Genomic DNA, 25,520 nt, shown 5'->3' on the forward strand with positions numbered 1-25,520 from the left:
AACAGTTTTCAGAACAGTTATGCAATGTACTGTGTGGATACAAAATGTATAATAATATAAAGCTAGCAATAGGATAAATTAGCAAAAACAGAGCCCACTTTGTCATTATACATCTTTAATTGTACCATTTATTAACATGTATACAAAGAAAAAACAAACCATTCATGTATTTGACTTCCAGGCATGGACTGATGCCACACACACATTGGAAGAGTGACCAAGGCAGAGATCACACTACAAACTATGCCCACAAATCACATACAAAAAAGTTTGAAGTTATCTTTACAAAAACGTTGCATTTCTGGAAGGCACAAATAGAATGGCATCAAACACATGGAAACCAATAGTTTGATGTATTTGATACCATTTCCACCTATCCGCTCCAGCCATTGCCACAAGCCCGTTCTCCCCAATGAAGGGGCCACCAACCTCCTGTGGTGTCAATGTCACTCATGTCACAGATAACATTTCAAACTCATGGTGCATTAGTGTAAATAATTTGACTGCACCAGTTTGCGCACATTGTACACAGATTGACTACTGTAGTGGTGCAGCAATTATTTTGTAGCATAACAACTTTAGCTCTTTGCTTTTACTTCTGCAGTCACAAATGTTCAAATGCACAGTCTGCATTTCACAGTCTGCAATAACGTTTCATGATGTAAAGTCTGCTGTGCACTCTATGGTAACTATGTCCGTTTTCACTTCCCCTTGATTAATGCAGACAGTTTCCAATTCCCGATTCAACCGCAAACCCGTAACCCTAGGGACTTCACTTAGATTTAAAGTCCCCATTCTCTCTCAAATAAACTAAAGTTCAGCTAAATGGCTAGATCTTCCCTTATGGCCATTTAAAAAAAAATCTTAAACAGAATTAGACAATAAATAAATGGAGTGTGATTATTATCAACAGAAATTGACAAACACCACACTGCCTTGGGAATGCAAGGCATAGATATTTACAAATTCAAACACAGACTAATTTTTTACATAAAAATAAAGATACACTTGACAGTAGTTCTGTACTCAAAACAGGTAGCAGCAAAGACAGGCTTGAGGATTGAGTTCATTCATAGATAAAGGTTTGCTTTTCCGCTACTAATTTTGTAAATTCTATCGATTCTGTTCTCAGTAGTTCTTATTGATCACCATTGATGACAAATAAAAGTTTTGCATGTATCAGTCAACACCTAGACTGTACTGTACATGACAATGCCCAAGTCTGATCGAGGTAAAATTGATGTAGCTCTAAAAATCTAATTTACAATGAACCTGTTCAATAAGATCTCTAGATGCTGTAAATAAAACAAATACATTTCTCAACCCCTAAACATTAGTCAACAATTTAAAGTGTTGTGAGACACTGTGCCAAACTGCCTATACCTGCGCTTAAGGGTAGGTATTCGTCTACTTTGGACTTGCTGCCGCTTCTCTGGACGGCTGCAATCAAACGACTATAAAACAGCAAGAAGACGGATTATACTGACTCCTGGGTCGTGTTCATTAGGCACCAATCTCTCATGGACAGACGCACGTAACATAACTGGTATAGTAGTGTTTTTCAACAGACTGGGATGCGACAACAGCCACTGATCATTTGGAAAAAAATCATGATTTCGCAGGTGTTTGCATCATTCAAATTTTGGAAGGGGGAGGAACATTTGGCTTCTAAACTTGCCCATAACTTGCAGAAAGTGTGGGTGTGTGTGGGGGGCTACAGCCCTGCTTCCGCTACTCATTCTAGTGTCTTTTCCGACACGTCTCTCCCCAGAACTTTATCGAGCATCTGACTCAATTTAAATGTAGATGTTTTTTGCATTGGATATTAATTACGCACGAAACAGATCAAAACAGACTGCAATAAGGAGGGACTACCTGGACCTGTCCAATTAGAAACGAAACGTTTTAAAACATTTTCTGTTAATTAACCTAATGAACACGATCCTGAATACACTTAAAAACAACTGGCCTGAGGCATTCACGGCACAAACATTTTGATTGAATGATCAAACTTAAAATACCCAATAAATATGTGCTTAAAACTTCACTCATAACAGAATTAACCTCGATGGACGGATACGCTAAAAAAGACTAAACAGCCTTTTGAGGTATCTAATCCTCTCCCTGTGTCCCTCTTTGTCCTCCTCTGTCTCCATATTCTTGACCTCTCACTCTAGCCTCAGTGGCTCTTGTGGCCTGCAGTGACTGACGGGGGCTGTAGTTTCTCAGACTTCCTGTCTTTGGCTTCTGTGTCAGAGGCTGAGTCTGAGTCCTGTGCCTGTTGCTGCTTCATCCACATGTCACAGTACAACCCTTCCTTAGCCAGCAGCTCATCATGCCTGGGAGGGAGAAAGTGGAGAATATGTAGTTACAATGGCGACACACAATCACCATTACCATCATCAAGTACAATGTCAAGATGTTCCCACATGGGCACCAAATGGTGTTGAGAATAGGACTATAGTGTGAGAAGCATCCAACATTGGCCTGTCCCATTCTTGGTATGTACATACATTCTTTAGATGTTTGTTTCTTGAAGAGCATAAAACAATATTTTGATTGGAATAGGCTTGTGGAGTGTGCAGCAATAGAACAAACACTCTTTCAACCATTCACTCACCGTCCTCGCTCTGCTATCTGACCGTCACTTAGAACAAGAATCTGGTCGGCACCGATGATGGTCGACAACCTGAAGACAGACAATTCACAATCCGACCGGACAAATCCAAACCATACAAACTCAGCATTAGAGGGGAGAAATGTGTGTGTCCTAACCACAGGATGTTGTTGGCACCTTAATTGAAGAGGACAGGCTCATGGTAATGGCTAGAGTGGAACGGTATCCAATACATCATGATGCCATTCCATTCGCTCCGTTCTAGCCATTATTGTGAGCCGCCCTCCCCCAGCAGCCTCCACTGATCACACTGTATGGGTTCCCTCTATACATGCATTTTGTTCCAACGGAGACTCGTCCCTTACCTGTGAGCCACGACGATGGTGGTCCGATTGGAGCACACTTTGGTGAGCGAAGCCTGAATGTTGCGCTCCGTCTGTGTGTCTAGAGCAGATGTGGCCTGTGCAGGGGGAAAACTTTATGAGATAAGTAGCATATTCAAGTTCAGTGAACTTGTATTAATCCATTGTAACACAATACGAAAGGGTGTGGGGGCAAACATTGTCCCTCTTCAAATATGTTCAGAATGCATGTTTGCTTCTTCTCGTTCTTGAAGAAATATCTGATCTGACATGACTGGACTGGTGAAAGCTAAGTGATAGAGCCAATGCGTTCACCTAGGGTTGCACATTTTGGGGAATATTCAGAGGTGGAAACTTTCCGTGGGAAAATATGGGAATTAACACAAATATATGCAAAGTAATATTAATACTATTTAAATGTAGATGTTTTTTGAATTGGATATATTTACCATAATATATGGAGACAGAAACATAAACCTTTTACCTTGTCATAAGTAGACATAATTGCAAATGATTAAATCACTCCAATAGAAATAAAAAATACAATTTAGTTAAGAATTGAACTTTAATTAAATGGGTTCTCTTCACATGGGATGATTTCACTGAATAATAAAAGAAAGGGAATACTGAATGATCCCCAATTATCCATTGCATCTCCCAAAAACGTTTTCAACATACTGTTGAAGCCGGAAGTTTACATACACCTTAGCCAAGTACATTTAAACTCAGTTTTTCACAATTCCTGACATTTAATCCAAGTAAAAATTCCCTGTCTTAGGTCAGCTAGGATCACCACTTTATTTTAAGAATTTGAAATGTCAGAATAATTGTAGAGAGAATGATTTTTCAGCTTTTATTTATTTCATCACATTCCCAGTGGGTCAGAAGTTTACATACACTCAATTAGTATTTGGTAGCATTGCCTTTAAATTGTTTAACTTGGGTCAAATGTTTGGGGTAGCCTTCCACAAGCTGGGTGAATTCCTCCTGACAGAGCTGGTGTAACTGAGTCAGGTTTGTAGACCTCTTTGCTCGCACACACTTTTTCAGTTCTGCCCACAAATGTTCTATAGGATTGAGGTCAGGGCTTTGTGATGGCCACTCCAATACCTTGACATTGTTGTCCTTAAGCCACCTTGCCACAACTTTGGAAGTATACTTGGGGTCACTGTCCATTTGGAAGACCCATTCGCGACCAAGCTTTAACTTCCTGACTGATGTCTTGAGATGTTGCTTCAATATATCCACATAAGTTTCCTGCCTCATGATGCCATCTATTTTGTGAAGTGCACCAGTCCCTCCGGCAGCAAAGCACTGTCACAACAATATGATGCCACCCCAGTGCTTCATGGTTGTGATGGTGTTCTTTGGCTTGCAAGCATCCCCCATTTTCCTCCAAACATAACGATGGTCATTATGGCCAAACAGTTCTATTTTTGTTTCATCAGACCAGAGGACATTTCTCCAAAAAGTACAATCTTTGTCCCCATGTAAAGTTGCAAACCATAGTCTGGCTTCTTTATGGCTGTTTAGGAGCAGTGGCTTCTTCCTTGCTGAGCGGACTTTCAGGTTATGTCGATATAGGACTCGTTTTACTGTGGATATAGATAATTTTGTACCTGTTTCCTCCAGCATCTTCACAAGGTCCTGCTGTTGTTCTGGGATTGATTTGCACTTTTCGCACCAAAGTACATTCATCTCTAGGAGACTGAACGCGTCTCCTTCCTCAGCGGTATGATGGCTGCGTGGTCCTATGATGTTTATACTTGTGTACTATTGTTTGTACAGATGAACGTGGTACCTTCAGGCGTGTGGAAATTTCTCCCAAGGATGAACCAGACTTGTGGAGGTCCACATTTTTTTCTGAGGTCTTGGCAGATTTCTTTTTATTTTCCCATGATGTCAAGCAAAAAGGCACTGAGTTTGAAGGTAGGCATTGAAATACATCCACAGGTACACCTCAAATTGACTCAAATTATGTCAATAAGCCTATCAGAAGCTTGATGACCCTTTACATACCTAACCATTTCCTTGGCTCTCTTGTAGAGTGTATCCATTGTTTTCAGTGCCATGATGTCCTTGAGGAGCAAATCCAATACATGACCAGCACAGCCAATGGGTGTGATGTGAGGGTAGGACTCCTCCACTTTAGACCAAGCAGCCTTCATGTTTCGCAGCATTGTCTGTCACCAGTGCAAATACCTTCTGTGGTCCAAGGTCATTGATGACTGCCTTCAGCTCATCTGCAATGTAGAGACCGGTGTGTCTGTTGTCCCTTGTTTCTGTTGTCTTGTAGACTACTGGTTAAGGGGTGGAGATGATGTAGTTAATTATTCCTTGCCCATGAACATTCGACCAACCATCAGAGATGATTGCAATACAGTCTGCTTTCTCTATGATTTGCTTGACCTTCACTTGAACTCTGTTGAACTCTGCATCCAGAAAATGAGTAGATAAAGCATGTCTGGTTGGAGGGGTGTACGCTGGGCGAAGGATATTCAGAAATCTCTTCCAATGCACATTGCCTGTAAGCATCAGAGGTGAACCAGTTGCATACACAGCTCGAGCAAGACATTCATCAGCATTTCTCTGACTACGTAAACCTCTGATTCCAGGAGGACCACGAGTTGTTGCTATCGATAAGGTGTCTGATTCATAATTTTCAACTCGAATATAAGTCGAGGAACTTTTGTCAGAGGTTGTTTGTTGTGAGAGCTGAGGGAACTTTATGCACTTGGCCAGATGATTCTGCATCTTTGTTGCATTCTTCACATATGATTTGGCACAGTATTTGCAAATGTACACAGCTTTTCCTTCTACATTAGCTGCAGTGAAATGTCTCCACACATCAGATAGTGCCCATGGCATTTTCCTGTAAAGACTAGAAAAAATATGACTAAAAAAAATAAAAAATAAAATTCCATGTACAGATAAATAGTTAAGCAGTTAGATTAAACAACTCCTGTGTAAGATAAATGTTTTAAAATAAAACATGTTTGGGAACAGGCGAATTAACACTCCTCAGATAGCAGGCTCAAGCAAGCTAAAATCCACATGGTAGCAAAAACTAACTAGCAGAAATTGTTAAGTTAGAAATTATTTAAACACACTTTGCTGTAGGCTACTATTTACTAGTTAACAAAAAATCATGTATGTCATATAAAATATATTCACCCCACCCAGTATTGTAATCAAAACATACCAGAAAGCATGTAGTCCTTGATTTGGACAGTGTAGTAGTGTGGACTGAATAGCATCTCATTAGTGTGCAAGATCTTGAGAATCAGCTGTACATGTGATGGAAGAGTGCACTGTACATGTGATGGAAGAATGCACTGTACATGCAAAGGGTTGCAATTCCATTGAATTGGGGATAATTTAACCAAAATATGCCACAAGACCTAGAATTGCCTTATGTGTATCCCACAAAAAAGGTTCACTGTTATAAGCTACCTTTTTTTAATGAATTTAAGCAAAATTCCCATGGAAAATATGGGAAAATGCCAGAAATTTACCAGAAAGTTTATTACCCTTTGCAACCCTATGTTCACCTATGAATTTGTGTAAGCTCAGCGATAACTTCAAGGAGAGAGAAAGTGTGTGTTTTTTAAGTATTTGAACGCTCCCGGGTGAAGTTTCACCTAGGTAAAGATCTAGGACCAGCTTCCCCTCCCCAATCCTAAACTTAACCAAAAAAAGAAGAATAAAATGCAACTGACCCAAGATCATTGTCTCGGGCATCTTCACCCTATACCTATTTGAACAAGGTCATTGAGCCTCCTGTTGGACCTTCCTGAAAGTTTACCTCATCCAGCAGGATGATCTGAGGGGCCTTGAGGATGGTGCGGGCGATAGCCACCCTCTGCTTCTCCCCCCCGCTCAGCTTCAGACCCCTCTCGCCCACCTGGGTGTCGTATCCTGGGTAGGGGGACAGACAGAGACAACACAGACACAAACGTCACTCACCTCATACAGTAACAATGCACCTGGCAGCTACTGTGTGAACTCCGCAAATCTCCCCACTTGTTTGAGGAGATTTAGATGTTAAAATGCTTCGGCAAATGTGGTTGGTAAATACAAAACACCTATACAAACCCTTAAAACAACAATATTGAAACCCATAAGCCACTTTCAGGTTAACTACAAACATAAATATAATGACAACATACAGCTCTGGTTTCCAGGCACAGATTAAGCCTAGTCCTGGACTCAATAGAGAATCTCCATTGAAATCGTTTTTTTAGTCTTGGACAAGGCTTAAATCGGTGTCCGGGAAACCATCAAAAGAGACCGTGGTATTTCCGTACCTTCTGGGAACGTCTGGATCTTCTCGTGAATGTCCGCGGCGACAGCCGCCTCCTCCACTTCGTGGTCGCTGGCAGAGATGCGTCCGTAGCGGATATTGTTGCGGATGTTGTCGTTGAAGAGGACCGTGTCCTGTGGCACCACGCCAATGTGGGCACGCAGAGACACCTGCTTCACCTGCACCCAGATACCAAGAGGCTCAGAATACACTATATTAATACAAGGTCAAGTTCATTAGGTCACGCAATGAAAAAACATTTTCAAACATCCAGATAATAATAGTTTTTTCTTAATTTGGTGCCTAATGAACACGACCCAGGTGAATCATATTAACAATACTGTATAACTGAAATAGTACACCACCAATTTGTAACAAACCTAATGTTATATACAGCATGTGCTAACAAGGCAGTTTATCTGGGAACTATTTTCTTGCAACTGGGCAAATTACTCACCTTAGAGATGTCCTGGCCATCGATGCGGATGCATCCTCCCTGGACGTCATAGAAACGGAAGAGCAGGCGAAGGATGGTGCTCTTACCACACCCTGACTGGCCAACCTAGGGATGTCAACAAACACACAAACTGTTGAGAAGCAAGAAACATCTGTACTACACATGGTCCAGACACAAACCATCACATGACTGATAGAGAGAAATCAAACAGTGCTCAAGTGTGCGTAATATCTGGGTAATGCTCGGAAGCTTGGAATCTAATCTTACCAATGCAACAGTCTGACCTGGCTGCACAGTAAATGATACATCCTTAAGGATCTCCTTCCTTTAAAAAACACACAGAAGCACAAAGTATATATTTAATCAAATGTTATTTGTCACATGCTTACTTACAAGCCCTTAACACTTATTAAAACTGCACTGTTGGTTAAGTAAAAAAATAGATAAGTAAAAAATTAAAGTAAAAAATAATTAAACAGCAGCAGTAAAATAACAATAGCAAGGCTATATAAAAGGGGTACTGGTACAGAGTCAATGTGCGGGGACACCGGTTATTTGAGGTAATATGTACATGTAGGTAGAATTAAATAGATGGCTGGAGTCTGACAATTCTTAGGGCCTTCCTCTGACACCGCTTGGTATAGAGGTCCGATATGTACTGGGTCGCGTGCACTACCTTCTGTAGTGCCTTGCAGTCGGAGGCTGAGCAGTTGCCATACCAGGCGGTGATGCAACCAGTCAGGATGCTCTCCATGGTGCAGCTGTAGAACTTTGAGGATCTGAGGACCCATGCCAAATCTTTTTAGTCTCCTGAGGGGGAATAGGCTTTGTCGTGCCCTCTTCACAACTGTCTTGGTGTGTTTGGACCATGATAGTTTGTTGGTGATGTGAACATCAAGGAACTTGAAGCTCTCAACCTGCTTCACTACAGCCCCGTTGATGAGAATGGGGGCGTGCTCGGTCCTCCTTTTCCTGTAGTCCACAATCATCTCCTTTTGTCTTGAACACATTGAGGGAGAGGTTGTTGTCCTGACACCACACAGCCAGGTCTCTGACCTCCTCCCTATAGGCTGTCTCATCGTTGTCGGTGATCAAGTCTACCACTGTTGTGTCATTAGCAAACTTAATGACGGTGTTGAAGTCGTGCCTGGCCATGCAGTCATGAGTGAACAGGGAGTACAGGAGGAGACTAAGCACGCACCCTTAAGGGGACCCCGTATTGAGGATCCGTGTGGCGGATGTGTTGTTACCTACCCTTACCACCTGGGGCAGCCCGCCAGGAAGTCCAGGATCCAGTTGCAGAGGGAGGTGTTTAGTCCCAGGGTCCTTAGCTTAGTGATGAGCTTTGAGGGCACTATGGTGTTGAACGCTGAGCTGTAGTCAATGAATAGCATTCTCACATAGGTGTTCCTTTTGTCCAGGTGGGAAGTGTGGAGTGCAATAGAGATTGCATCATCTGTGGATCTGTTTGGGAGGTATGCAAATTGAGTGGGTCTAGAGTTTCTGGGATAATGGTGTTGATGTGAGCCATTACCAACCTTTCAAAGCACTTCATGGCTATGGACGTGAGTGCTACGGGTTGGTAGTCATTTAGGCAGGTTACCTTAGTGTTCTTGGGCACAGGCACTATGGTGGTCTGCTTGAAACATGTTGGTATTACAGACTAAGTCAGGGACAGGTTGAAAATGTCAGTGAAGACACTAGCCAGTTGGTTAGCGCATGCGTGGAGTACACGTCCTGGTAATCTGTTTAAGACCTCTTTAAAGGTCTTACTCACATTGGCTATGGAGAGCGTGATCACAGTCGTCCGGAACAGCTGATTCGCTCATGCTTGTTTCAGTGTTACTTGCCTCGAAACGAGCATATAAGTTATTTAGCTCGTCTGGTAGGCTTGTGTCACTGGGCAGCTCGTGGCTGTGCTCCCCTTTGTAGTCTGTAATAGTTTGCAAGCCCTGCCACATCCAACGAGCGTCGTAACCAGCGTACGATTCAATCTTAGTCCTGTATTGACGCTTTGCCTGTTTGATGGTTCGGATTTCTTATTAGGCAACAATAGCTTCCGGGTTAGAGTCCCGCTCCTTGAAAGCGGCAGCTCTACCCATTAGATGTAATCCATGGCTTCTGGTTGAGGTATGTACGTACAGTCACTGTGGGGACGACATCATCATTGCACTTATTGATGAAGCCAGTGACTGATGTGGAGTATTACTCAATGCCATCGGAAGAATCCCGAAACATATTCCAGTCTGTGCTAGCAAAACAGTCCTGTAGCTCAGCATCTGCTTCATCTGACCACTTTTTTATTGACCGAGTCACTGGTGCTTTAGTTTTTGCTTGTCAGCAGGAATCAGGAGGATATAATTATAGTCAGATTTGCCAAATGGAGGGCGAGGGAGAGCTTTGTACGCGTGTCTGTGTGTGGAGTAAAGGTGGTCAGAGGGAAAACCCCTCTGGTTGCACATTTAACATGCTGGTAGAAATGAGGTAAAATGGATTTAAGTAAGTCCCCGGCCACTAGGAGCGCCACCTCTGGATGAGTATTTTCCTGTTTGCTTATGGCCAACTCATTGAGTGCGGTCTTGGTGCCAGCATCGGTTTGTGGTGGTAAATAGACATTAAGAAAAATATAGATAAATTCTCTTGGTAAATAATGTGGTCAACAGCTTATCATGAGATACTCTACCTCAGGAGAGCCAAACCTTGAGACTTCCTTAGATTTCGTGCACCAGCTGTTGTTTAAAAATATACATAGACCGCCACCCCTTGTCTTACCAGAGGCGGCTGATCTATTCTGCCGAAAAAGCGTAAAACCCGCCAGCTGTATGTTATTCATGTCATCGTTCAGCCACGACTTGGTGAAACATAAGATATTACAGTAAAAAAAAAAATGTAATCCCCTTTTTCTCCCCAATTTCGTTGTATGCAATTGTTACTGTCTTGTCTCATCGCTACAACTCCAGTACGGACTCGGGAGAGACGAAGGTCGAGAGCCATGCATCCTCCTAAACACAACCCAACCAAGCCGCACTGCTTCTTAACACAGTGCGCATCCAACCCGGAAGCCAGCCGCACCAATGTGTCGGATGATACACCGTACACCTAGCAACCTGGTCAAGGCGCGCTGCGCCCGGCCCGCCACATGTGTCACTAGTGCGCGATGAGACAAGGATATCCCTACCGGCCAAACCCTCCCTAACCCGGGCGACGCTAGGCCAATTGGGGGTCGCCCAATGGACCTCCCGGTCGCGGCCGGCTGCGACAGAGCCCGGGCTCGAACCCAGAGTCTCTGGTGGCACAGCTAGCACTGCGATGCAGTGCCTTAGACCACTGCGCCACCCGGGAGGCCAATATTACAGTTTTTAATATCCCATTGGTACGATATACGTGCTCATAGTTTGTCTATTTTATTATCCAATGATTGATTGTTGGCTAATAGGACCGATTGTAAAGGTAGATTACCCACTCGCCGTCGGATCCTTACAAGGCACCCAGACCTACGTCCCCGTTCAAAGGAGAACGCCGGTACTACCACAACTATGATTATTCATCAAACTGTTTCTGAATCAGTCTCTGTGTATAGACTACACATCAGTCCAAACGAGACCTGAATATACATTTTTTAAATCTTAGGACTTACCCGTCAGTGTAGTTAAAGTACACATTCTCAAACTCCACTTTTCCCAGTTTATAGAGAAGGTTCCCTGCGTTCACCGCATCCTTCACCTGAAGAGAAATCAAGATAAAGCACATAAAAATGACAAAAAATACATTTCCCAAAAAGAAATGCAAAGATCAGATTCTGACATAGGGAGAATCTCGATTGGTTTTTCTTGCCTCCTGCTTCCTCTCTTCTATCCTCGCCTCATTTGAAAAACGTTGAAAGAGGTGGCGAGGAGAAGGAACATGGAAACAAATAAGCTTTCATGAAATGAGACTCTCTTTCTCCACTCACGCATCATCAGGAAAAAGATGCGTACAGAAAAATAAATGTGTAAAGTGATAAAAAACGAAATATTATAGTGGTGCAAGACATTTTATAGATAAAAGGATAAGTAATGTATTGTTTTTAAATGTGTACATGCTTTTCTCCTCCGAGAAAACAAAATCTGATTCAAAGGGATTTTAAAACACTTCCTTGCTACCTGCCACGAGGACACTATTGTACATTCTCTGTCGAAGTAGGTAATCGAGGATGGGAGAAGACTACCTACTTACGAATTGGCACTTCTCGATCACTTATCGGTTTCCGGTCACAGAGGAGTGGAGGAGAGGACAGGCTTTTCCAATTGAGAATCTCCCATATACACCAAAAAGCTGGTCATTGATAACCAATTTCAAAATTACCTCCTCTTCCTCTGTAAAGAGCTTAAACATGCTCTCCATGTCGATAAAGGAGCTCTGGATCATTCTGTGGAGGATGAGGACGTATGTATTATAAAGATCACCTGTTGTGCATTATGGGTACTGTAGTACATGCTGCTATAAACAATGCCTTTCATAGATCTGTGTCAATAGTATAGCTTCATTTGTTTCTTTCTTGATCTAGTAAGACATGTGGAAGCAATATGGTGGAAACCTATCCAGTCCTTTTAGCTGTAGGTGATAGACATAAAAGAAACTAGGGAAGGATGACACGAAGTAGAATTGAAACCCAGCCCATAACACCTCTCACCTGTAGTAGGTTCCAAACCAGTTGAGAGGGGTGTAGAGCTGGATGATGTAGGTGCCGAAGAGGACAAAGTCTCCAACCTGGAGATAGAGTGCATTAGCCTGGTTAAACCAGACTGAACACTTGGCTCACTATTATTTCACTTCGTTCAGTTTGGTTTAACCAGGCTAAAGTTCACAGCAGCTGACTTGAATGTATACTTCATACGCCACATGTATTACTGAGAAAAACACGTAATACCGCAACACTGTGTCAAAGGGAAGTTTTTTAGCACATGTTAAAACATGCATGAAAACATACATACAGTAGTCTGTTGTGCATTTGTATTGACAGCTTTTGTCGGCTAGGCAAGTTACAAATAATTTCCTAATTAGAGTACAATAACGCTTTCTAATCTAATGCAGGACAGAGTCGAAAACAACATAGCCCTAGCATAGAGGAGAGAAAAGTGGATGAGTGGAGAGAGTTTGAGGTGGGTCAAGAGGGCTTTTCACACTTCTGAGCCAAACCAAGCTGCCCTGGTCAGGTTATACATCCAGACATTTACCATAGTTGCTGGAACCGTGCCGATAAGGACAATGTGAAAAGAGCCAGGGCAGTTTGTTTTCGGTCGGCTCGATAGTGTGAAAAGGGTAGTAGAATGAGTATCTAGGCCTTTAACGGGGAACTCCAATATTTCACAACTTCATGTTCAATTGTTTCTCACCCTGAAAGCGGTTATTTTACAAAAACCAAACATGGATTATAGATTACAGTCCTGGCTCATAGATTATTGTCAAGCTGAGGAACCATCTAACATTAATTTATAAAATACTCAACTTTCCCTTTAAGCTAGTAAGGGCTCCGAGCTCAGTACCTTAAACTTGCCCTCCTGGACAAAGTAGGCACAGAGCAGTGATCCGGCCAGTAGGCCTGAACCGATGATCAGGTTCTGTGTCTGGTTCAGAAAGGCCAGAGAGGCTTGTGTCTTCCATTCTGAGATCTAGGACGGGAGGGAACAGACAGACAAAGGCCATAAATGCAATATTGCAATCAAAAGAGTTATAGTCTGGTCCCAGATCTGTTTGCACTGCTGAAGACTCTCAGCTGTAATCACTGCCAAAAGTGCTCCTACAAAGTATTGACTCCTGAGTGTAAATATTTACATAAATGTTATATTTCTGTACTTCATTTTAAATACATTTGCAAAAATGTCTCAAGACACATTTTCACTCATTATGGGGTATTGTGTGTAGATGGGTGAAAAAAAAGAAGATTTAATCCATTTTGAATTCAGACTGTTAAAACAAGATGTGGAATAAGTCAAGGGGTATGAATACTTTCTGAAGGCACCCCCCTGTCACACCTACTGACACTCTTGCACACACACCCACATGCTTCTGCCATCCTGTTTACTATTATTATTATTTATCCTGCTACCAGTCACTTTCTCCTAATCCCTGCCTACATGTGAATATCTACCTCATATACTCCAGTATCCCTGAATACTGTAAATGTACTCTGTATACAGATTCCGCTCTTATTTCTTGTGTAATTATAAAACATTTTCTTACAAGTTATACTTTTTTGATATTGAATACTGCACTGCTGGGTTAACACAATGAGCACCACCGTAATGAAGGTGTGATTTCGGACTTTAATTTCTAATTCATTTTATAGATTGTGTGTTTGCGCTACAGACTTCTGGGTTGTAACATTGGATTTGTCTATTTCTTCTGCATCCATAGTCTGTGATTAACGGGGGTTGAGGTAGAGCGGTATTTGTGAGACGAGGGTGGATCTCGAAGGGGACAGGGCAGGGTTTTTTAAACATCTGTAGAGTCCGAATGGTTTGAGCTACAAACTATTAAAAGCTATACAGTATAGGAAAAGCTGAGACTCCCACGAACACTCACAGGCCACACAAGTCGTTAGAAGGTAAGGGGTTCTTCTACATAGAAGATCATAGGAAATCCCAGGACAAAGTGTCTACAATACTGTAATAAGCGTACATAGTTGCTGTCACAAACTCCACACAGTTGTCACTGACTAGTTGGATATTCATTTCCCAATTAACAACTTATGTAACTTACAGCATTCATATAAATTCATTTTTATCATGTTTTTGCTTCGGCTGACCTTATTTTTTTATTATTGACATTTGTCAATAAAACTCATATAAAGTCTTATAAATGAAAAAAATAACCAAAGCAAACACTCTGGTGTAACTTTACACATATCTATATTTTCAACTCTTCAGAGTTTTACATCTATAGCCTGGATTACCTGATACTTCACAATAGCGTCCTCAAACCGGTTCACCTCGTAATTCTCTGCGTTGTAGTACTTCACCTGTTAGAAAAGCATTACAAATCGCAGCCATGAAGCAAATCTGAAGCTGCAAAAATGCAATATGTTTGAGGGAATCTTCATGTGCCACCATGGCAGGTGGGGGTTCTGGATTGTGTCCATTTGGCATCAAACAGACAAACTGGGTGGGACTACCTGGACTTTTTCCGTTTTCCGTTCAATAATGTTTTTAAAAATGTTCTGTTACGTGCCCTAATGAACACAATCCAACTATTGAGGTCAAAGGCATCTCGGTACCGTCTCAAAGTTGAGCAGGGAGTCCACCGCCCTGGTCTTTGCGTTGTTGTCCTGGGTGTTCATGTCTCGCCTGTACTTGGTCCTCCATTCCGTGATGATGATGGTAAGGGCTGAAGAGATATATTGATGGACCATTACGAAATATTACATTGGCATTACCAGACCTCAGTCGAATGCATATGTAAAATAATTTAAAGTAGGCATGATTGATTTAGCTTGGAGTTGATTTAATTTACACTTTTGGGACTATTCCATTGGTGCAGGTCAAGTCATTTGAAAGTATTTCACATATTTGACTCAGATCGGATGATTGTTACTTTATCAAAATAACTAAATTAGCACTGGAAAAGAGGCCTTGTACTCACTGAGGTAGAGGAACATACAGACGAATACGATGAGTCCGAACCAGGCGTTGAAGTAGGTGATGAAGTAGATGATGGAGATAACAATATCTGCGATGGTGGGGAAGATGCTGAATACAATATAGCTGTGGAGAGAAAGAGAGGGAGGCCAGGTTTACCCCTGAATTAACACACAGACCGTCCAGAGGTTAGGATGACACTAAAAAACTGAGACATACTACAGGGGGATCAAAGTTGGGTCACATCACATTGGTTGGTAGTGATGGAAGAAATGGAATGTTGACTCAATTTTAAGGTGGATAGGAGAACAGATTAATCGTTCTTTTTGACAATTGAGTAAACCCCTGAGGAAGCAGTCTCTCTAAGCTTTGAGGATAAAGTAATCACACCAAGATCAAACCAAGATCATGTATGTCCAGTGTTTCCCCTATATTCATGTAGCAGCAGTGAGCCGCCACTGCTAAATTGTTGCCGCGGCTCCAAAAAATATGTAAATTTTTTAATAAAAAATTATAGATATAAATAACAGTGGATTCATAAAGTATTCATACCCCTTGACTTATTCCACATTTTGATGCGTTACAGCTTGAATTCAAAATGGGTTAAATATGTTTTTTGTTCTCACCCATCTAAAAATGCACACAAAATACCCCATAATGACAAAGTGCCAACGTTTTTTTGCAAATTTACAGAAAATTAAATACAGAAATCTTATTTACATAAGTATTCACACCCTGAGTCAATACATGTACATGTTAGAATCCCCTGTGGCAGCAATTACATCTGTGAGTCTTTCTGGGTAAGTCTCTAAGAGCTTTGTTCACCTGGATTGTACAATCATTTGCGCATTATTCTTCAAGCCCGATTGATGACAAAACCTATAAATAGGCCACTCAGAAACATTCAATGTCGTCTTGGTAAGCAACTCCAGTTTAGATTTTGGCTTTGTGTTTTAGGTTATTGTCCTGCTGAAAGGGGAATTCATCTCCCAGTGTCTGGTGGAAAGCAGAAAGAACCATGTTTTCCTCTGGGATTTTGCCTGTGCTTAGCGCCATTCCATTAAAAACAAAATTGTACTCCCTAGTCTTTGCCGATTACAAGCATACCCATAACATGATGCAGTGGCACTAGGTGATGTGTTGTCTTGGATTTTCCTCAAACATAACGCTTTGTATTCACGGCATTAAGTACATTTCTTGCATATTTTGTTGTTGTTGCAGTTTTACTTTAGTGCTTTACTGCAAACATGCATGTTTTAGAATATTTTTACAATGTACAGGCTTCCTTCATTTCACTCTGTCAATTAGGTTAGTATTGTGCAGTAACTACAATGTTGATCCATCCTCAGTTTTCTCCTATCATAGCCATTAAACTCTGTAACTGTTTTAAAGTCACCATTGGCTTCATGGTGAAATCCCTGAGCGGTTTCCTTCCTCTCCGGCAACTGGGTTAGGACACCTGTATCTTTGTAGTGACTTGGAGTATTAATACAACATCCAAAGTATAATTACTAACTTCACCATGCTCAAAGGGATATTCAATGTCAGCTTTTTTAAATGTTTTTGTTAAGAGAATTTTTTCTCCTGAACTTATTTAGGTTTGCCATAACAAAGTCGTTGAATACTTATTGACTCAAGACATTTCAGCTTTTCATTTTTAATTAATTTGTTTTAAAAAAAGTCAACGAGTGTCAATACTTTCTGAAGGCACTGTACAGTATATACACTGAACAAAAATATAAAAACGCAACATGCAACAATTTAAAAGATTTTACTGAGTTACAGTTCATAAGCCTAATAAGTCACTTGAAATAAATTCAATAGGCCAAGACTGGGAATAGAGATATGCATCTGTTGGTGACAGGTACCTTTAAAAAAAATGTAGACTCCTGGATCAGAAAGCCACGCACACACACAATTTATTATTAGGAAACCCACCTGAGCAGGCTGTTGATGGAGGAGGTGCCGCGGTCAATGCTACGCAGGACGTCCCCGGTGCGTCGGCCCAGGTGCCAGCGCAGAGACAGTGAGTGTAAGTGGCCGAACAGACGCACCTGCACCACCCGGTTGGTGTACTGCTGCACGCGGATCCACAGGAAGGAGCGCAGGTTACTGATGAAGCCGGACGCACCTAGGGAGAGAGTGAGGTACAGGAAAGAAGAGAGAAAGAGAGAGGGCGGGGGGGGGGTAAGAGTGGGGTTGGGGAGAAGGAGAGAGGAGATAGAGAGCGAGGGAACAAAAGACAGAATTAAAATAACAGTACTCAAGGAGTCCAAGGAATGAATGGGTGTAGCAGAGAAAGACAATATGGAGGTGAAATTCACACTCACCCAGGGCTCTAAATTAATATATATATATATATATATATATATATATTATATTATTTATATACACACACACTCACATATATATACATATACAGTGGGGCAAAAAAGTATTTAGTCAGCCACCAATTGTGCAAGTTCTCCCACTTAAAAAGATGAGGCCTGTAATTTTCATCATAGGTACACTTCAACTATGACAGGCAGAATGAGAAAAACAATCCAGAAAATCACATTGTAGGATTTTTTATGAATTTATTTGCAAATTATGGTGGAAAATAAGTATTTGGTCAATAACAAAAGTTTCTCAATACTTTGTTATATACCCTTTGTTGGCAATGACAGAGGTCAAACGTTTTCTGTAAGTGCTTCCTGATATCAAGGAATGACCACATCAGGAAACGCCCCGAATTAAGGTCTGCAATTACACTATATTGTTTGAGATGCATAAGATACAACATTTTACACTCTCTTTAAAAAGTCAGGTTTGTGATAATGACATGCAACATCTCTCATTCATTGCTATATTAATTGATCTCCTGAAGAAGAGATCCCTTTTCCTTTCTTTCTGTGCCCCCAAATGTTTGGATATACTGGTCAAGTTACCAGGTTGTTAGCTAGCTAGCCAATGCAGTAACATGACTGAACAAAGTGTCAACAAATGGTTTGCGAGTAGTTTTAGAACGGCCCACAACATGGTTTATGAATGTAAAATGTGGTCCCAGCTATCCGCTATAGGAAGGTAAAATATTGCAGCGGTAATATGGGTCAGATCTTTTGACCTGGTTGGGCTAGAAGCAAGCCGATTTTGCTGTAGTAATGGTGCAACAATGGCGCTAACGAATCCGCTCTCGCTTGTTTCTCTAAGGCACTCGGAAACAACTAAGTCTTATCATTACAACAATTATCTGGGAGATTTTTTCATGCTCGTACAGAGCTCCCAAAACAAAACCTAGTGACAAAGCAAAATATTATTGACCAAATTGGTCGCACTTTAAAGCCCCGCACTCACCTGCCCCTCCACCTTGCAGGAACTTGAGCAAGACGTAGACACACACAGTGGTGGCCAAGGTCTTCCAGCTGCTTCCATCAGTCAGCTCATTCACTGTGACAGAAAGAGGGTTGACAATCCCAGGTCATCTTTTCTGCAGTTTTTCTGGGTAGATTATCATGTCAGCCTCAATGATATCACAAAATACTTCTGAGAATGTGCAGCGCAGCACCAATAAAGACAACCTGCAACGCAACCAATAAGGCCGTGACAGCAACAAGTAGGAATTTAAAAATGGCATCCAGATAAAAGCTGGATCTAGGGGAGATGTTACGAAACGAGGGATGCTCTCTCACCAATGTTCTTGTAGTAGATGGGCACAAAGACATTGATGACCCTCTCCAGACCCAGCAGGCACAGGCAGAGGAACACCAGGCCCTGTAACAGCATGCTGCCTCTGGGCCACATGTAGAGCACCAGCAGACGCACCTTCTGCCCAAAGTCCTGCCAGGTAGACTGGGATTCCTCTGCCCCATCCAACAGGAGCTGGGGTACAGATAGAGATATTAGGGGGTTATTATGAACTTAATAAATACAGACAGAGACAATAAACAACAACAAAAAGGGTTGTGGCCGGGGACTATAATGCAGGCAAACTTAAATCGGTTTGACCTAATTTTTACCAGCATGTCACCTGTGCAACCAGCAGACTCCTGCTTACAAGCAAAAACTAAAGCAGGAAGTACCAGTGACTCGCTCAATACTGAAGTGGTTAGACGAAGCGGATGCTAAGCTACAGGACTGTTTTGCTAGCACAGACTGGAATATGTTCCGGGATTCATCCAATGGCATTGAGGAATGTACCACCTCAGTCATCGGCTTCATCAATAAGTACAAAGATGACGTCCCCACAGTGACCGTACGTACATATCCCAACCAGAAGCCATGGAGCTGCTATTTTCAAGGAGCGGGACACTAATTCAGACGCTTATATAAGAAATCCTGATATGCACTCAGACAAACTATCAAAAAGGCAAAGCGTCAATACAGGATTAAGATAGAATCCTACTACACCGGCTTCTTACGCTCATCGGATGTGGCAGGGCTTGCAACCTACTATGGATTACAAAAGGGAAACCCAGCCGTGAGCTGCCCAATGACGCAAGCCTACCATACAGGCTAAATGCCGTTTATGCTCGGTTCGAGGCAAGCAACACTAAAGCATGCATGAGAGCACCAGCTGTTCCGGATGACTGCGTGATCACGCTCTCCGTAGCCGATGTGAGCAAGACCTTTAAACAGGTCAACATTCTCAAGGCCGCGGCCCCAGACAGATTACCAGGAAGTATACTCAGAGCATGTGTGAACTAACTGGCAAGTGTCTTTGTGGCCAAGCATGACTCCAACACCATCATTAAGTTTGATGTCGACACAACGGTGGTAGGCCTGATTACTGACGAGACAGCCTATAGGGAGGAGGTCAGAGACCTGGCAGTGTGGTGCCAGGACAAGGTCAGGGATTTGTGATGGCCACCTTGACTTTGTTGTCCTTAAGCCACAACTTTGGAAGTATGCTTGGGGTCATTGTCCATTTGGAAGACCCATTTGTGACCAAGCTTTAATTTCCTGACTGATGCCTTGAGATGTTGCTTCAATATATCCACATAATTTTCCTGCCTCATGATGCCATCTATTTTGTGAAGTGCACCAGTCCCTCCTGCAGCAAAGTACTTTTGTACCTGTTTCCTCCAGCATCTTCACAAGGTCTTTTGCTGTTGTTCTGGGATTGATTTGCACTTTTCGCACCAAAGTACGTTCATCTCTAGGAGACAGAACGCGTCTCCTTCCTGAGTGGTATGATGGCTGCGTGGTCCCATGGTGTTTATACTTGTGTACTATTGTTTATACAGATGAACATGGTACCTTCAGTCGTTTGTAAAAACTGCATTGTTGGTTAAGGGCTTGTAAGTAAGCATTTCACGGTAAGGTCTATCTATACCTGTTGTATTCGGCGCATGTGACAAATAACATTTGATTTGATTACTAGATTACCTGGCCAGTGCCGCCCTCCACGTCACGTTCGTCCTCGTTGATCAGGAGCATGTATGGTCTCCGTGGTAATCCCGGGGCCTTCAGGCCCAGGAAGAAGAGTGTGCCCGTGCCGACGTAGCGCATCAACCACAGAGAAAATTCCACCTGAGGTAATGAATGAAAAATGCTAAGTCATGACTGAACCTTTAAAGGGGCAATCTGCAGCTTTGACCTGGAGAAATGGAACCACTCAAATACATAGACAGAGCTACGGATGCAAGGACTGACCATCCATGGTATCAAAATGACAGTTTTAACCATCTTTTAAGGTTATACACTGTTTACATTTACAATGTTTCGAAACATTAAAAGTAAAACAAGCTCATATGTTGTGTTCTCATGGGGTGTGGCGGTTGAACTAAGCTCATGAGGCATATATAACTTATAATCTTCAAGACTCAATGGGTATATATCATTAGTCCAAAAATGGATGTAGCAATTGTAGATTGACTCTTTAAAGGAATCTTGCACTCATAAACTATATTTTAGTATGTTGTCCATTGATAATTCAATCCCAATGGGACTGTTAATACAATCCCAAATGGTGCATGTCAGCCATCAAAATTAAAAAAAAAATGGGAGTGTAGTATTTCTTTAAGTGCTGACTGACAAGCTGCATAAAACACAGAAAAAAACATATTTCAATACTCCATTCAACACATACCATTTACATTTTAGTCATTTAGCAGACACTCTTATCCAGAGCGATTTACAGGAACAATTATGGTTAAGTGCCTTGCTCAAAGGCACATCGGCAGATTTGTCACCTAGTCTGCTCTGGGATTCAAACCAGCGACCTTTCGGTTACTGGCCCAACGCTGTTAAACGTTAGGCTACCTGCTGCCCCAACTTCAATGTGAGGCCGAGGTTATCATTCAAAAGTAATTTACTCAGGAGTTGTTGGATTACATTCAGGATTAGAGAAGAGGTGAGTCAGTGGTTACAGTCAGACTGACTATACAAAGTAAACTACTGTACACATTATGACACAAAGTAAACAGTGGACTGTGTCATATACTTTGTGGTATAACAACCCATTGGAAGAACTAAGATGGTGAAAGCTTGGTAAAAAGCTAAGGAAGATGTGTTCAACTAATGCATTCTGAATGCAACTGGGAGACATATCAGTAGCTGAGTGGGACAACCAATGACAGACACAGGGAGGGACTAAGAAAAGGCATGATCTGATAGGTTACAAAATGTATATTTGGGGGCGTGGCCAGAGAGAGAGGGACCTAGAATGGAAAGATGGGGCAATGACTCAGCACTTCTAGAGTTCCTCATAGCTGACTAATCATAATGGTTCCACCCCCTTCCACTGCTGTGTCATAGTTAGAATGCCAGTTTCTATTTTAGCAGTCTTCTTGTGAGAAAATGCTTTGTAATATATATATATATATTTGTTTTTTTACAATCACAACAGTCATTACGAAATGGGATTCACGAAACATAAGAAACATTAAACCTAGCCTATGTGTCTCATTTACGCAGATACAGTATCACACCCTATGGGTAGACTAACTTACTTTTTAGAAAGCCCACTATTACACTTGTGTAATGGAGTGTTAAAACTCAATGTTAAGTTTAATACTAATAGCCAGTAACATTATATGCCAACGTTTTAACAACCTCTATGAAACTAGGGAGTGAGATGGCAGTTTATCCTCACTGAGGGTTGAGCTGTGGGGTTAATTCAAAGAGGTGAAACGATTGAACGATGCAGACAGAAATGCAAGGAACAGATCTAACACCATTTCCAACTTAACCTGACAGTTAAACATGTTCATTCTACACAAATACATTTCTATCGGAAGGTCCTCTAACGCTACACCCGCCTGAACAGACCCCAGTGCTACGTTCAGTAGGCAAGGTTTTGAAACATTCAGATAGAAATACATTATGTAGAACAGACGTGTCTCTGAGTGATATGTAGAGGGAGGAGTCACGTCAGCTCTATTGGGGACATTCTATAATGTTAAACCCTCAACAATACCACTGGTCCTCTCACACCTGCTGCTGTGTGTTCTCCAGGCCCCACCACCAGTAGGGGCTGGCCCAGGAGACGAAGGCCAGGTTCTCCGCTGAAAATGCCACAGCCCAGAAGAGCAGCAGCACCGTGCTGTGGCCACGAGTCCGGTCCCTCACCAGCACCCTCTTCCTCTCCAGCCTTAGCAGGGCCACGGCCCAGGCCCAGCCCAGCATGGACAGGAGGCCATACAGCACCACGTAGCCAGGGAGCTCCCCTCCTCCGGCCGCCCTCCAAACCAGCCCCCCCAGGAACTGCAGCAGGAGGAGCAGGGAGACTGCCAGTTGGAGGCCATAGAGGCGCGAGCGCGGAACGAACTTGGGCTCCATCTCGGTGCCGTAGCGGCGGTAGCAGACGCAGTGGAAGGTGCCAAAGAAGGAGGAGAGGGTAAGCAGGACGGTGGGCACCAGGGTGAAGTAGAAGCAGGGAGAGATGCCGCCCTCCAGCCAGGCTTCAGAGATGGAAGCGCTGGCTTCACAGTAGCTTTGCACTACAACCATGGTGGCTGGGAGCTGGGGAGACAGGGAAGGGTAAGAGAGTATTCACTATAACAGACATATTACCACCACATTAAGCCTACACATAGGGCTCAAGATCATCAACCTGGCCCGCATGGATGTTAAGAGACTTTAAAAAAGCAGGACAGGCAAAGGAAATCATACAGTTGACTGCATGAAATTAGTTTTCAAAAAGACATTCTCTGCAGTATTTTCACCGGATCCTATTTGTTTCCTACTCTAAACTGCTATTCATGATGAAATTGAACTAGTCTAACTTCTTCCATTCATGACTTCAGATCGCTGCTGGTGGAGTTAAGTTAGTCAACACAATGAACACCTGTTCATTATTTTGCAGAACAAACATGCTATACCCTACTTAATGTATCAGGGTTAAGAGCAGATTGAATCTCCTTGAAGCGTGTGTGTTGTACTTTGAAGTAAAACACAGCAAGCATCTCTTCCTAGTGTATAATCATTCCACAGACCTAATAGGCCTAAGAGATCCAGGCCAACCCTGCTATATCGGGCTGTGAACTTTACAATAAGGTTAGTGCTTCAGTCATGGCTCCTAAAAGCGGTGGACTAATTCTGATTCAGTCAAGGCACTTAACACATCACATTTCCTCAACTGATATTCATTCAAAATATCATAATAGAATTAGGTTACAGTGGTATGCCGACAGATGGCTAATGTACAATGGAGTAGTTTGTTATGTCGGGAACGAAGCCCTCACAAGCTCCAGTTCAGAAAGGTCAGAGTGCACATTGTAATTTCAGCTAATGAAATGATTCATTTGGATGTATATAACGTATCTTAATGAAAGAACTGTACCTTATCATAACCTGCCCAAAACTATTAACCCCTATTACTCCATTGTTTATGTTTTTGTTGTCATATGATATTGAACTTTCTAAACAAATGCTTCAGGTGTTGTTGATCTCCTGGAATCATTTCTTGAGCACTACGGATATTATCATGGACATCAAGATGCATTTGCTCCAGTGGCATTGTTTAGCGTGTTTTTCTTGGTGGCTCGCTCTTTGACAGACAGAGCATATTTAAACAATGTGACAACAAAAACAGAGCGTCAGAATAACCTTAGTAGTAGAGTTTTTCTCTAACTACCATGTGAGACTTGCCTAGTTAAATAAAAATATATATATTTTTTTTTTTGTGGCGTTATCTGTCTGACCTATCAAGATAGGTAGCTATCTACATTAGCAAGCTTAGATCTGTTGCTTTTAATACAACACTCACGTTCTCAAGACAAGCTGGTGCTGGAAAGCAATTTAGTGAATTGAAGCTCCCAACAAATAACCGGTTTAACGCAAAGAGATTTTACAAGTCAAAAATAACAATAATGCTCATCTTGTTGTATCCACTTGTAAATTGTCCTTATTCTTCTTGCGGCATGCGTGGAACGACGTATTCCATGACTCGGCAATCGACATTTTCTTACAAAACACTACTGCCTGAACCGGGTCCTGGCGCCCCCTGGCTCACACGCATGTTCAAATATAATGTTACGCAATCTCATATATGGCCAGTAGATGACAGTATATACAAAGACATCATACCTCACCCAAAAATGCCATCAACGCTGGGTCTCGTCATAGCCTACAGACAGGAATAGGCCAACAGTATGCAGTCAGTCAATATACGAATATCTTAGCTACAGAAAAATAAGATGGATAAGAAAATACATTTGATAATTCCTATCAACAGGAGTAGAATTTTCAATGCATTACAAATCATATTGTATTTGTCACATGCATTGTAAACAACAGGTGCAGAAAAACAGTGAAATGTTTACTTATGCCCCTCCCAACAATTAATTGAGAAAGAAATAGAGAAATAATAGAAAAGTAATAGCATGTAATAATAAAATTAATAAATATAAATGTTTCTGTTGCTGCTGCTGCTGCTAAGTCTGCTGCCTCAGTTTGTATGATGGCAATTTGCATATACTTCAGAATGTTATAAAGAGTGATCGGATGAATTTCAATTAATTGCAAAGTCCCTCTTTGTCTTGCAAATTAACTGAATCCCCCCAAAAACATTTCCACTGCATTTCAGCTCTGTCACAAAAGGACCAGCTGACGTCATGTCAGTGATTCTCTCATTAACACAGGTGTGAGTGTTGACGAGGACAAGGCTGGAGATCACTCTGTCATGCTGATTGAGTTCGAATAACAGACTGGAAGCTTCGAGAGGAGGGTGGTGCTTGGAATCATT

The 25,520-nt window shown here is 42.0% G+C and overlaps 1 protein-coding gene across 1 annotated transcript; it reads right to left on the reverse strand.

Annotated features, from left to right (window-relative positions):
* Window positions 1–98: 98 nt before the first annotated feature.
* LOC129840394 (ATP-binding cassette sub-family B member 6-like) lies at window positions 99–24,767 on the reverse strand. The gene is made up of 20 exons (XM_055908233.1): window positions 24,543–24,767; window positions 22,769–23,296; window positions 20,720–20,863; window positions 19,024–19,213; window positions 18,689–18,781; window positions 17,294–17,486; window positions 15,360–15,481; window positions 14,995–15,104; window positions 14,674–14,739; window positions 13,265–13,390; window positions 12,412–12,488; window positions 12,084–12,147; window positions 11,377–11,462; window positions 8,007–8,064; window positions 7,740–7,844; window positions 7,287–7,461; window positions 6,785–6,897; window positions 2,983–3,077; window positions 2,621–2,689; window positions 99–2,339 (listed from the first exon to the last, which is right to left on the reverse strand). Exons 2-20 carry the CDS (start codon window positions 23,282–23,284, stop codon window positions 2,180–2,182), a joined length of 2,562 nt encoding a protein of 853 aa, XP_055764208.1. The 5' UTR covers window positions 23,285–23,296; window positions 24,543–24,767; the 3' UTR covers window positions 99–2,179.
* Between the last annotated feature and the right edge of the window lie 753 nt (window positions 24,768–25,520).

Source organism: Salvelinus fontinalis, chromosome 41, assembly GCF_029448725.1.
Source record: "Salvelinus fontinalis isolate EN_2023a chromosome 41, ASM2944872v1, whole genome shotgun sequence".
In the NCBI taxonomy this organism is placed as follows: domain Eukaryota; kingdom Metazoa; phylum Chordata; class Actinopteri; order Salmoniformes; family Salmonidae; genus Salvelinus; species Salvelinus fontinalis.